Here is a 13417-nt window from a genome sequence, read left to right as displayed (position 1 = left end):
GCCGCGGGCGGAGCTCGGAGGCCGGAGGGGGCGCGGGGGGCGCGGGGAGGGCCGGGGCGGGGGCTCCTGGCCCCGGCGCTGCGGGTCCCCGCGGCGGGGTCCGCGCGGTGTCCGGCGGTGGCCGTGGCCGTGCGGGGCGGGGGGCGCGGGGCGCGGGGCGCGGGGCGGCGCCGTACCTGTTGGGCGCCCGCGAGTGGCGGGGCTCCGGGAGCCCGGGGTGCGGGGCGGGGTGCGGGGTCCCGCGGGGCGCGGGGTGCGGGACCGCGGGGCGGGGCGGGGCGGGGCGGGGCGGGGCGGCGCTGTCCCCGCCCCGGGGCTCGGCGCGGCCCTTCGCCTCCGCCCGTCGCGGCCGCCATCCGCTGCCGGCCGCCGCGGGAGCCGGAGGTACGAGGGCGGCGGGCGGGGTGCGGCCTCCGCCGCCGGGGACACCTGTACCCGGGCCGCGGCCGTGCGCGCTGCGGCCCCGCGCCCCGACCCGGCTCCCCGCGAGGTTGAGCGGGGCGGCTCGGGGCGCCTCCCCCGCGGGCCCGGACGAGAAGCCGGGGTCCCACCGCCCCGCGGGCCTGGGCGTCGGGGGATGCGGGGCGGGAGCGGCGGCCGCGGCCCCGGCTCCGGAGCCCGGGCGCGGTGCGGGCGGGCGGGCGGGAGCCTCGTCCCCCCCCCCGCTTCCGCTCCCCCTCCCGGCGGGCCCCGCCGCCCCCTTCAGATGGGGAGACTGAGGCCCACGTGGAGAGAGGGCCGGAGATCCGATCCGATCCGCGGCCAGACCTGCCCACGCCGCCCGAGGCCGGGGCGACCCCCGCTCGGGACCCCTCCCGCGCCCCGCGCCCCGCCCCGCGCCCCCCGCGCCCCGCGCCCCGCGCCCCCCGCCCCGCGCCCCGCGCCCCGCGACCCCCGCCCCGCGCCCCCCGCGCCCCGCGCCCCCCCCGCGCCCCGCGCCTCCCGCGCCCCGCGCCCCCCCGCGCCCCGCGCCCCCCCCGCGCCCCGCGCCCCGCCCCGCCCCGCGCCCCCCCGCGCCCCGCGCCCCCGCCCCGCGCCCCGCGCCCCGCGCCCCCCGCGCCCCGCGCCCCCCCGCGCCCCGCGCCCCGCCGCGCCCCGCGCCCCCCGCCCCGCGCCCCCCGCGCCCCGCGCCCCCCGCGCCCCGCGCCCCGCGACCCCCACCCCGCCGCGCCCCGCGCCCCCCGCCCCGCGCCCCCCGGACCTCGGCCGCCCGCGGGCCCGCGCCTGGCGAGGCCCGGGGGGTTCTTTCTTGAAGCCCCTGGTTCGCTCCTGGCTTCTCCCTGGTCCCTTGGAGCAGCAGGTGACGGATTAGACGGACGGACGGACGGGGGTGGGGGACAGACAGACCCGGGCGGCGCGGACGCACGCCTCTGCGCGCAGCCTCTCCTGGCTCAAGGTTGGCGCCCTACCGCTTGGGCCATGCCTCCAGCTCAGCTTTTTGCTCTAACTGGCAATGGAGCCAGATGGGCTTTTCTACCCGGGATGGCTTCTAAATGCAACCCGCAGACCTCAGCTTCCTGAGTCGCTGGGATGGAAGCCCTGAGTCACTGGTGCCTGGCTTTGCACTGTCCTTTTGCTAGCAGAGTCTGAGGTGGCATCCGGATATCACAGAGTCAGGAAGTTGCCTATGTTTGGGGTTTCTTTAACTTACATTTCTTAGTTTCATATAATGTTATATTGACGCCTTGCATACATTTATACATGGCTGTGAATTGGAGGGGACAGGGACAAACCTGTTAGTATGGACAAACTTCTAGATGGTTCTATGGGCACTATGGAGGAAGGGAGGCACCCACATTTCCCCAGGTTGACAGTGATCCAAAAGAGCCTCGCTGATACCTGGTGCTAGTGACTCGCACCCATTATCCTCGCTATCCAGGAGGCTAAGACCTGAGGATCATGGTTCAAAGCCAGCCTGGGCAGGAAAGTCTGTGAGACTCTTTATCGCCAATGAACTTCCAAAACGTTGGAACTGGAGCCATGGCTCCGGTGGTAGAGTGTTAGCCTTGCAAGGCCCTCAGTTCAAGCCCTAGGATGGGTGTGTGAGTGTACACACTCATGCACACACACACACACACACACCTGGCTGAGACCAGGAGACTGTGGTCCAGGGAATTGGCTCGTTTCCAGGAGCCTCAGGGAAGAACAAAGCTCTGGGGCCCCTCAGCTCTCATGCCAGCTGCGCCCTGCTGTTTATCTGCCCCACCCCACCCCTGTGCTGCTTGCCTGGGGCTCCTCGAGAGTCCCAGGCAGGAAGCAGGGGTTAGAACCTCCTTGTCGCACAGGGAGGAGGGCCTGGCTGAGGCCAGCGCACCCCAGTCTGAAGCTCTGTTTCTATTTTGGGGGGAAGCAGCACCCTACTGTTGTATGACCCTTCCTCTCTTCTGCTGGATGGACCTCTGGGCCCGCGGAGGGGGAGTTGCCTATGGGACAGGGGCAGCCCCTGCGCTGCTGGGAGGAACCCGCACCCAGGAGCCTCTGCAGACCTCAGCTGACAAAGGCGGATGCGGTGATAAGCCATTGTGGCAGGAAAAGCACAGTCCTTGCTTTTTCTTGAGTGAAAAGCCAGAAATCATTATTTCAGCTGTAGGGACAAAGCCCAGACACCTCTACATTCTTGGGGTCCACAAGTTTCATTTATTCCTTCCCAAGGGACTGTGGGGAAGCCTCCTGAGTTGAGGATGTCCATCCACTGAGCCCCATTGGTGCCGCACCCCGAAACCCTCCTCCCTCCTCTCCACTGAGAGTCCAGCATTGCTAGTGAGGAGACAGAACCAAGCTTCTTCTCCACATTGACAGTAACACGGAACCCCCTGCACAGGACATCCCTTCCCCCGGGACTTGGGGGTGCATAAGCACACCCCTTCCACCCCTGCTGGTCCTCCAGTGGAAGCCTGGGTCTCAATTTCAGTGTGTGTGTGTGTGTGTGTGTGTGTGTGTGTGTGTGTGTGTTGGTATTGAGCTTGAACTCACAGCTGGGCTGAGCCACAGCTCTACTTCCTGCTTTTTGGAGTTCATTGGAAATAAGAATCTCACAGACATTCTTGTCCAGGCTGGCTTCGAACCTCCATCCTCAGATCTTTTCCTCCTGCATAGCTAGGATTACAGGCATGAGCCACCAGCACGCAGCTGGTTTCTGAAGTCAAAGATTGCACCATCTTTGACCCCAGGAGACGGATTTCCAGGAAGCAGTTCTCTAGAAGTAATTAAGTGGTGCAAACACAAGCCATGCCCATTCATCTCCGGCATGCTCATAAAAGCTGAGAAGCAGCCTCATCCGCTAGGACCCCGATGGATGGAGGCTATTTGAGGATGGGACCTATATTCGCCGTGGAATCTGCCTAGATGCCCCACACATACCCCACCCCACGATGCTGAAGTCCCTCCTGTAGACCATGTGGCATTACTGGGGCTGGAATTCTGAATCTTGCATTTGCTACGCTGGACTGGTGCTTGACCCTTGAACCACTCCATCAGCCCCTGACTATTCTGAAGATAGAGTCTTGTAAACTTTTTTTTTTTTTTTGGTCATAGGGCTTGAGCCCTGGGCCTGGGCGCTGTCCCTCAGCTCTTCAGGTGAGCATTCTACCACATGAGCCACAGTGCCACGTCCGGTTTTCTAGTGTTTCATTGGAGGTAAGAGGCTCACGGACTTTCCTGCCCAGGCTGGCTTTGAACCGTGATCCTCAGATCTCAGCCTCCTGAGTAGTCTAGGATTACAGGCATGAGCCACCAGCACCCGGCTAGTCTTGTAAACGTTCCTTCCCAGACTGGCCTCAAAGCTTGATCCTTTAGATCTCAGCCTCCTGAGTAGTTAGGATTTACAAGCATGAGCTACCAAGGTGCCTGGCTTAAAATATCTCTGTTTACATGTAAAGTATACAGTATTGCAAATGTTCTAGGCACATCATCCCATACACTAATTAAAGAATTACTGGTATTTAAACATATTTCCAGTGCCTTCCCCTCAACCAGCTGAATTACTGGTATTTATCATTTGGTGCTTTGGACATGCCAAATGTGTTCTACGCAAGAGCCACACCTGGTCCTCCGCACGCTTTAACCTATCTGTATGGGACTCATATTACCAAATGCAGGGTAGACAATTGTCATACTATATTGTTAGGAAGGAGCCTGTTCATGTTCTGCGGAGACGCATTATGTTTTTGCTAATTATTTTAAAATTCACAGATGGATAAATGGTGACTCCAGAAGGCTCAGTGTTTACGACTGCCTCAGTGGTGTGTACTTTACCTGTCTGTCTGTCTGTCTGTCTGCGAGTACAGTTGTGGAGCCTTTGGAAATGTGGACAGTGTGCAGCCACCGCCGCCGCCTCATTTGAGAGCATGGGGCCCAGGGCGGGGTTTTTTGTGTTTGTGTTTGCTTGTGGTTTGGTTTTGTTTTTGTACTGGTCCTAGTGCTTGAACTCAGGGCCTAGGTGCTGTCCCCTGAACTTCATGTTGTTCAAGGCTAGTGCTCTACCACTTGAGCCACAGCGCCACTCTGACTTTTTGGAAGTTCATTGGAGATTAAGAGTCTCATGGACTTACCTGCCAGGGCTGACATGAAAGGGAGATCCTCAGACCTCAGCCTCCTGAGTAGCTAGGATTACAGGTGTGAGCCACCAGCACCTGGCTTATTGTTAGTCTTTAATACAAGAAGAGGCAGGGAGGGAGGGAGGCAGGGAGGGAGGGAGGGAAGAAGAAGGAGCGAGTCAAGCAACACAATACTTATAAGTAGGACAAAAACTCAGGAGTGTAACTCAGGAGGATCTTCTAGATCTGGCTCTGCAGATGTGCTTTGGTCTGGGGACGAGCTCTCCTTGTTGCGTGTAGCAGATGTGTGCTCTCTGCAGACCTGGAAGGATCTACCGTGGCGCACCAAGCAGCATGGCGCCGGCACAGCCGTCGGCAGGAACTCCCCACCTCTGTGAGCCTGGAAGGGCCGGCTGCGCACCGGCGGCTCACACTGCCATCCCAGCCACTCTGGAGGCTGAGATCTGAGGACGGAGGTTTAAAGCCAGGCCCAGCAGAGTCATCTGTGAGACTCTGATCTTTCATGAACTACCAAAAAGCCAGAGATGGAGTTGGAGTTCACATGGTAGGTGCTAACTTTGAGCAGAAAAGCCAAATGAGGACGTGAGGACCTTGCCCTTCAAGGCCCAGTGTAAGCACAAAAGAGGAAGGAAAGCCGAGGTCTGGTGTGTGGGGGGGGGGGGGGCAGGGGGGCCGGGCTAAGGCTCCTGGCTGGGGAACACAAGGCCTGAAAGCCTGTGACCTCCTGTGGGAGCCACAGGCGGCGGGGCAGGATCTCCCCCTTCAATGCCCACAGCTTGTAGTTTACCCAGCATTCCTCTCTCTCAGTTCTGTTTGATCTTGGCCTTGTGGGAGAGATAGCCATTCTTTAACTCGCTGCACCGGTGCGTGTGAGGGCTACGCTGACAGCCGACACTGGCGCTGTCCCCTGCCCTTCATGGTATATCTACAACCTCACCAGGAAAAAGACCTTGGGGCCCAGCACTGGTGGCTCTCACCTGTAATCCCTGCTACTCAGGAGGCTGAGATCTGAAGGATCTCCATTCAAAGCCAGCCCAGGCAGGAAGGTCTGTGAGACGTTTATCTCCAATTCACCCACTAGACAACGGGAAATAGTGCTGTGGCTCAAAGTGGGCCAGTGCTTGCCTGGAATCAAAAGAGCTCAGGGACAGCACCCAGGCCCAGAGTTCAAGCCCCATCACACACACACACACACACACACACACACACACACACACACACACACGATCTTGGGGGCTCACACCTGTAATCCTAGCTACTCAGGAGGTTGAGATCTGGGAATCCTGTTCCAAGGTTAGCCTGGGAAGGAAAGTCCTGAAGACTCTTACGTCCAATTAACCAGCAAGAAGTGGAAAGTGGAGCTGTGGTTCAAGTGGAAGAGCACTGGCCTTGAGTAAGAAAGCGAATGGACAGTGCCTAGGCCCTGAGTTCAAGCCTCATAACTCTCTCTCTCTCTGTCTCTCTCTCTGTCTCTCTCTGTCTCTCTCTCTCTCGTTCTCTCTCACAGTGCCCAGGCCCTGAGTAACACTCACTCTCTGTCTCTGTCTCTCTCTCTGTCTGTCTCTGTCTGTCTCTGTCTCTCTGTCTCTGTCTCTCTCTCTCTCTCTTCACACATACACACACCCACCACTGGGTTTTTCTAACCTTTACAGTGGCCAAGCAAATTGGTGGCCTAGCACAGGTGTGGGGCAGATGTGAAGAGAAGGGCAGAGAGGCTTGGAGGTGGACCGCCTGTGGGGTCCTGTCCCGACCCCTCGCTGCCCCTCGCTGCCCCTGAGAGGCGCCACTTGACCTCAGCCTCCACGTGGTAACACGCACCCACCCACCACCTGGCTAGAAAAATGTGCCAGCGAGGTGTTTGTGTTCAGCATTTGGCAAGTCTGATTGGTGAGCGATACTATCTCAACATTTTGATTGGCATCTCTCTTATGAAAAAAGAAAGACCCTGGGTGTGGCATGCTTGTTTTAAGGGTCATGCCTGGCACACGTGGGACTGTCCTCTGCCCATCTCCTTTTTCCTTCCTTCCTTTCTTCCTTTTGTCATGGGGCTTGAACTCTGGGTCTGGGCGCTGTCCCTCAGCTCTTCAGCTCAAGGCTGTTGCTCTACCACTTGAGCCACAGCACCACTTCCGGTTTTCTGGTAGTTAATTGGAGATAAGAGTCTCATGGACTTTACTGCTCAGGCTGGCTTTGAACTCCGATCCTCAGACCTCAGCCTCCTGAGTAGCTAGGATTATAGGCCTGAGCCACTGGCACCCTGCCTTTCTCCCCTTGTATAATGAGAAAAATCACAGCTCCTATCTTTCTGCTGTGATTTCTGTCGCTGTGATCCACAGCGACACTTCTGGTTTTCTGGAGGTTAATTGGAGATAAGAGTCTCATGGATTTTCCTGCTTGGGCTGGCTTTGAACCGTGATCCTCAGATCTCAGCCTCCTGAATAGCTACAGGCATGAGCCATCAGCACCCAGCCCAGCTTGTTTTCTTTACAGTTTCTGGAATTTAGACATGAGTAGGAAAACTTTCCCAACCCCAAAGTTATAAATCATCTGCCCATGTTTTATTCAATAATTTTACAGGTTTTCTTATTTATATTTGGAATTTATCCTCAGATGTAATCTCACGAACATACCCAACCTGTTCTGACCCCGTGGGGCCACCTCAGCTGCCCACGATCTGATATGTAAAGGCTTATTTTATCCTGCGGATTTGAGACTTGACTGTGAGTTCAAGTTCCTTACTATTTCCAAGATTTCTTTTGCTTTGCTGATCTGACCGCTGGCATGCAAGGCGACAGTACTTTAGTTTAATTACTGCTGTTTGGGATGCTTGCCGGCCAATGCTTCCTCTCTTGTTTGTTCATCCTTCTCATATCTTCCTGTACCTTCCTGCTTGTTTTTCTATACCAACATCAGAGTCATATCTAATTGTACAATCGCATGCCATTTATACATTGCCTTAGAGAACAAAGAGAAACAGGACATCTTTATGAGCGGAATCTTCTATCCAGAATTCCAGTAGTAAAGTATGTCTTTCTCTTGGTTCATGGTTGCGTGTGTTTCTCGGCGGCTTGAAGAATTTGCTCACACGGAATTTGAACTTTGGTGTTCTGGTTTGTGTTCTGGTTGCCAGTACTTACTGGGGCTTGAACTCAGAGCCTTGGGCTCTCCCTTGCTTTTTTCCTCTCTCTCAAAACTAGTGCTTTACCAATTGAGCTACAGCTTCACTTCCAGATTTTTGATGATTAATTGGAGATAAGCTCAGACTGGCTTCAAATCTCTATCCTCAAATCTCAGCCTCCGAAGTAGCTGGGATTACAGGTATGAGCTACCAGCACCTAGTGCCAATTTTTTTAAATTAACACTAGGGATTACTGAGTGGTTTTTCTCCTTAGATTGATTAACATAATTAATTATGTTAGTGAGTTCCTAATAGCAAACCATCTTGCAATAGAATTACAGGCCTGAGCCACTCCTGCTGGCACCTAGATGTTGAACTTGATTGAGCCTTTTGGAATTGTGACAGGATGTCTGTGTTAAGCCATCAAGTTTGGCAGCCACGGGACACCAATCCAGGGAGATCTAGAGAGATTCAGTAAGAACTGGCCTGTTTTGCCCTCCATCTGTCCCTGGCTGAGCAGACACAGAACCCTGGGGTTCTGTGTCCTGCTAGAAACAAGTAGTTTCAGGCCCTGCCTGCAGGGGGCGCTCCAGACCCAGGGTCCTGTCCCCTTCTCCCCCCCCCCAACCAGGCCACTGCTATGGGACTTGGACTAAGTGTCCTCGGCTCTCCTGATCTGTCACCATCGGAACACCCAGCCTGCCCCTCACCTTCCCCTCCCGGCCTGCCTGACATGGCACCCTGGCCAAGGATGAACTCAGAGCAGGGGGTGACTGGTTGTCCTCCAGCCTCCACGGGGCCCTGTGAGGCCCCGGCTGACAGGGCCAGGCATAGTGGTCACAGACCCCACGCAGGGCCCCCGAGCGTGCTTCGGGTCTGAGATCACACGGGAATTGGGCTGTGGCCAACTTGGCCTTGTACAGAGTAGCTAATCCTGGTTCTTGGGCTTCCACACCAAATATGGTGGGCCCTAGGTCTGGCAGCCACCCAGTGGTGGTGAGCGTGGGCACGCCCCGCCCCCGCCAGGGAACTGCCACCTCTGGTCTAGCACCACAGGGTCCCAAGCAGCCGGGGTTGCACACAGCTCACACCGCCGGTCCCTCTTGTTTTCCCTTCTGGCCCTTGGTCCTTGATTTGTGGCTACTCTGTTCTAAGTTGGTCCACTGGTTTCCTGACCGTTCACTTCCTGCCTTGCCCTTTCTCTATTTATTTACTTTGTGCCAGTCTTGGGGTTTGAACTCAGGGCCTGGTTGCTGTCCCTGAGCGTTTTCACTCAAGGCGAGCACTTGAGCGACAGCTCCACTCCTGGCCTTGTGGTGGTTAATTGGAGATGAAAGTCTCCCAGAGCTGGGCGCCGGTGGCTCACGCCTGTAATCCTAGCTACTCAGGAGGCTGAGCTCTGAGGATCACAGTTCAAAGCCAGCCCGGGGCAGGAAAGTCCATGAAACTCTTAGCTCCAATAAACCACCAGAAAACCAGAAGTGGTGCTGTAGCTCAAGTGGTAGAGCGCTCACCTTGAGCTGAAGAGCTGAGGGACAGCGCCCAGGCCCAGAGTTCGAGCCCCATGACTGACAAAAAAAAAATCTCCCGGACTTGTGCTCATACATCACATACGGTCCCCACAGAGAACTACGCGACTTAGCTTGTTTGTAGGGACTTTGTGGTGGCGCTGGGATTTGATCTCAGGGCTCTCACTTGCTAGGCAGAGGTCTCCGGTCTGAATTATGGCCATGGCCCTTTTTTGCTTTAGTTATTTTTCAGATAATGTCTTACTTTTTTGTACAAAAATAATACCTGTAGCTTTCCATGCAGCTGGGAATCACAGCTGTGAGCCGTCTGTTTACTGAGATAGGATCTCGCTCACTTTTTGCCCAGGCTGGCCTCTAACCATGATCCTCCTCAACTCTGCCTCCAGAGTAGCTGGACTCAAGCATCACTCCCGCCTCAGCCTGTTGGCCTAGCTCAGAGGCGCATTTCTAGTGTCCCCGTCTGCACCTTCGATTCGCCCCTGAGAGCTCGCGCCGCCTCACCCTCTGTCCTGGCCGCCTTTGCAGGCGGAGGACTGGCAGGGTCTCCAGCCTGCAGAGCGGCCATGTTCCTGCAGGCAGAGGTCAGCCCCCGAGCCAGCCTCCTGCCACGGGCTGCCCAGGCTGGCAAGCTCCCGATCTGTCACATGGAACTTCTCTGCCCTCTGCCCGCAGGATGCCAGCCATGGAGGCCGCTGTTCCTAAATTCCCATGCCGGGCCCAGTCCCCCAACCCTTTCAGACCCGAGTTACCTGACCCTTAGGGTAGAAGTGACCCTGACTGTTTGCTGGGGTTGCGGGGAGCTGAGCGCAGGCCAGGTGAGAAGGGGGGGTGCGGTCACCGGGCGTATCCCCAGCGCTCGCCGGGGGGTGAGGGTCTGGAGGTCTTCTCTGTCCCCTCATCTATAAGATGGGGGTGAGCCTTGCCCCCTCCCTTAGGGGGAGTATTGGGTTTAACTGTGCATGAAGGGCTGAGAAAAGTCTCCTGCCAGGGAGAGAACAGATAACCAGTATCCACCCAACGTGTGACTATATGACTTAGTTGGGTGTGGTTGTTCATGCCTGTGGGAGGCCGAGGCAGGAGGATTGAGTTCAGGGCCAGGCGGCTTAGTGAACCCCGGGGTTGTAGCTCAGCGTAGGGCTCTTGCCTGGCATGGGCGCCACCCTGACTTCAGCAGGGGGCCTGGCGTCTCAGGCAGGGCTGACCCCCGGGGCACACAGTGCCGTGATCACGACCTAGTGACCAGCAGTGATCTCCCACGGCCCAAGGGCTGTGGCACAAGTCAAGGTCATAGCCTGGCACAACCTCCGTCTCCTTCCCATCGGACCCGAGTCTGCAGGCCGCCCAGTGGCAGCACCATCCGAGCGCCAGGACTCCGAGCTGAACGTGCGCCTGCGGCCATGCCCCACCGCCAAGCCAAATGGCCTCAGGCCTGTAGCGGCCTGCCCTCGGCCAGCGCCAGGCCTTCATGTGGGGAGGATGTAGGATGGGGCTCCGGAAGCAGGCGGGGGGGGGGCAGACCCCCCCAAGCAGCAGCAGGCCTCTGTGCCTCAGGGGGCTGCAGGGGGGAGGAGTTATCCACCCCCACCCCGGGGCTGTGGCTGCACTGAAAGGGATACATAGTCCCCCACTTGTCACAGAACAAAGGGAGCATGCGCCCTTTAACTAGAGAGCAGCTAGCTGGCCAGCATCCAGAGCCCTGGGCTTCGGAAACTGCTCTGGGTGGTTTGGTGGTGAGCTCCTTCCTTCCTTCCTTCCTTCCTTCCTTCCTTCCTTCCTTCCTTCCTTCCTTCCTTCCTTCCTTCCTTCCCTCCCTCCCTCCCTCCCTCTCTCCCTCCCTCCCTTCCTTCCTTCCTTTCTTCCGTCTCTCTCTTTCCCTTCCCTTTCTTCCTCCCCTCCCTCCCTCCTTCCTCCTGTCTGCCTTCCTTCCCCTCCATCCCTTCCTTCCTTCCTTCTTTCTCTTTGTACCTGTGTTACGGCTTGAACCCAGGGCCTTACATTATCAATTTTTCTCATAGCTAACGCTCTACCACTTGTACCACATCTCCAGTCCAACTTTTCTTTTGCCAGTTCTGGGGCTTCAACTCAGGGTCCAGGCCCTGTCCCTGAGCCTCTATGTGCTCCAGGCTAGCGCTCTGCCACTTGAACCACAGCGCCACTTCCAGTTTTTCTGCTTATGTGGTGCTGAGGAACCAAACCTAGGGCTTCATGCGTGCTGGGCAAACACTCTAGCACTAAGCTACATTCCAAACCCAAGTCTAACATTTTGTGTGTGTGTGTGTGTGTGCACGCGCGTGTGCACGTGCTGATAAGTGTGGCTTGAACTCAGGTCCTGGGCGCTACCCCTTAGCTTTTGTACTCAAAGCTGGTGCTCTACCATGTGAGCCACAGCTCCACTTCTAACTGCTTCATGGTTAATCAGAGATAAGAATCTCGTGAAGTTTCCAGGCTGGCTTCATCCATGATCCCTGTATCTCGGCCTCCTGAGTTGCTAGGATCCCAGGCGTGAGCCACAGAGCCCGGCTCTGTGTTCCTTGTAGGCTGGGGTGCCCCTGTCCGTCCAGCCTGACCCAGGTCTTCTTTCTTGCAGAACGGCCGGTTCCTGTGGGCAGCTTTTGCTGTGATCGGGGCGATCATGCTCAAGCCCCCCGGCTGCCTGCTGCGGCTGCTCAAGGGCACCCCCAGACAGTGCGTCTGCACCTGGTTCATCATCGGCTTCAAGTTCACCTTCGTCCTCTCCATCATGATCTACTGGAACATTCTGGGTGAGCCCAGGGAGCAAACTCACCTGCCTGTGAGTGCCCCCTGCCCCCACCTGGCCCCCTCCAACCTGCCCCCCAGCACCCCAGCCCCGGGCAGCATCTTTTTCCTGGAGACGTCTGAGCGGACCAATCCCAACTTTCTGTTCATGTGTTCGGTGGAGTCCGCGGCCAGGGCGCACCCCGAGGCCCGGGTGGTGGTGCTGATGAAGGGGCTCCCGGGCGGCAGCGCCCCCCTGCCCCGGCACCTGGGCACCTCGCTTCTGAGCTGCTTCCCCAACGTGCAGCTGCTGCGGCTGGACCTGGAGGAGCTGTTCGGCGGCACCCCGCTGGCCGCCTGGCACGCGGCCAGGCGCGGGCGCTGGTGCTGGCAGCCCTACCTGCTGCCCGTGCTCTCGGACGCCGCCAGGATCGCCCTGCTCTGGAAGTTCGGTGGCATCTACCTGGACACGGACTTCATCGTCCTCAGGAGCCTCAAGAACCTCACCAACACGTTGGGGACCCAGTCCCGCTACCTCCTCAACGGCGCCTTCCTGGCCTTCGAGCGCCGGCACGAGTTCCTGGCGCTGTGCATGCGCGACTTCGTGGCGCACTACAACGCCTGGGTCTGGGGCCACCAGGGTCCCCAGTTACTCACCCGGGTCTTCAAAAGATGGTGTTCCATCCGCAGCCTGGGGGACAGCCATGCCTGCCGCGGGGTCACGGCGCTGCCCCGCGAGGCCTTCTACCCCATCTCCTGGCAGAACTGGAAGAAATATTTCGAGGACATCAGCGCGCAGGAGCTGGCCCGGCTGCTCAATGCCACCTACGCCGTCCACGTGTGGAACAAGAAGAGCCACGGCACGCACCTGCGGGCCACGTCCCAGGCGCTGCTGGCCCAGCTCCACGCGCGCTACTGCCCCACGACCCACGAGGCCATGAAGATGTATTTGTGAGGCCCGCCAGCCTGCCAGGCCTCTGCCCCCGTCCCTGGGGAGAGCACGGGGCGGGGCTGGGGACGGCACATGCCCAGTGCCCCGGACGGAGGGCCTGCACACTGGCAGTCCCTCTCAATGGCCGGCAGGAAGCGAGTAACAAACGGGAAGGCACGGCTGGTTGCTGTGGCTCACGCCTGTAATCTACTACTACTCAGGAGGCTGAGATCTGAGGATCATGGTTCAAAGCCAGCCTGGGCAGGAAAGTCCGTGAGACTCTTATCTCCAATGAACCAACAGAAAACCAGAAGTGGCGCTGTGGCTCAAAGGGGTAGAGCACTAGCTTTGAGCAAAAGTGTTTAGGAACAGCACCCAGGCCCAGAGTTCAAGTTCCATGACCATCAAAAAAGTTCAAAACAAAACAGGAAGGCATGGTGGCTTACACCTGTAATCCCATCTACTCAGGAGGCTGAGCTCTGAGGATCGGGGTTCAAAGCCAGCCTGGGCAGGAAAGTCCATGAGACTTATCTACAATAAACCACCA

The 13417-nt window shown here is 57.9% G+C and overlaps 1 protein-coding gene across 1 annotated transcript; it reads left to right on the top strand.

Annotated features, from left to right (window-relative positions):
* Positions 1-355: 355 nt before the first annotated feature.
* On the top strand, positions 356-12964 carry A4galt (alpha 1,4-galactosyltransferase (P blood group)). Its single transcript, XM_042697966.1, has 2 exons — positions 356-384; positions 11791-12964. Exon 2 carries the CDS (start codon positions 11836-11838, stop codon positions 12892-12894), a length of 1059 nt encoding a protein of 352 aa, XP_042553900.1. The 5' UTR covers positions 356-384; positions 11791-11835; the 3' UTR covers positions 12895-12964.
* Positions 12965-13417: the final 453 nt, after the last annotated feature.

This window comes from Dipodomys spectabilis, unplaced genomic scaffold, assembly GCF_019054845.1.
Source record: "Dipodomys spectabilis isolate Male_0828 unplaced genomic scaffold, ASM1905484v1 ptg000230l, whole genome shotgun sequence".
In the NCBI taxonomy this organism is placed as follows: Eukaryota; Metazoa; Chordata; class Mammalia; order Rodentia; family Heteromyidae; genus Dipodomys; species Dipodomys spectabilis.
Note: the sequence above shows the minus strand (reverse complement) of the source record. Positions and strands in the feature narration are given on the sequence as shown.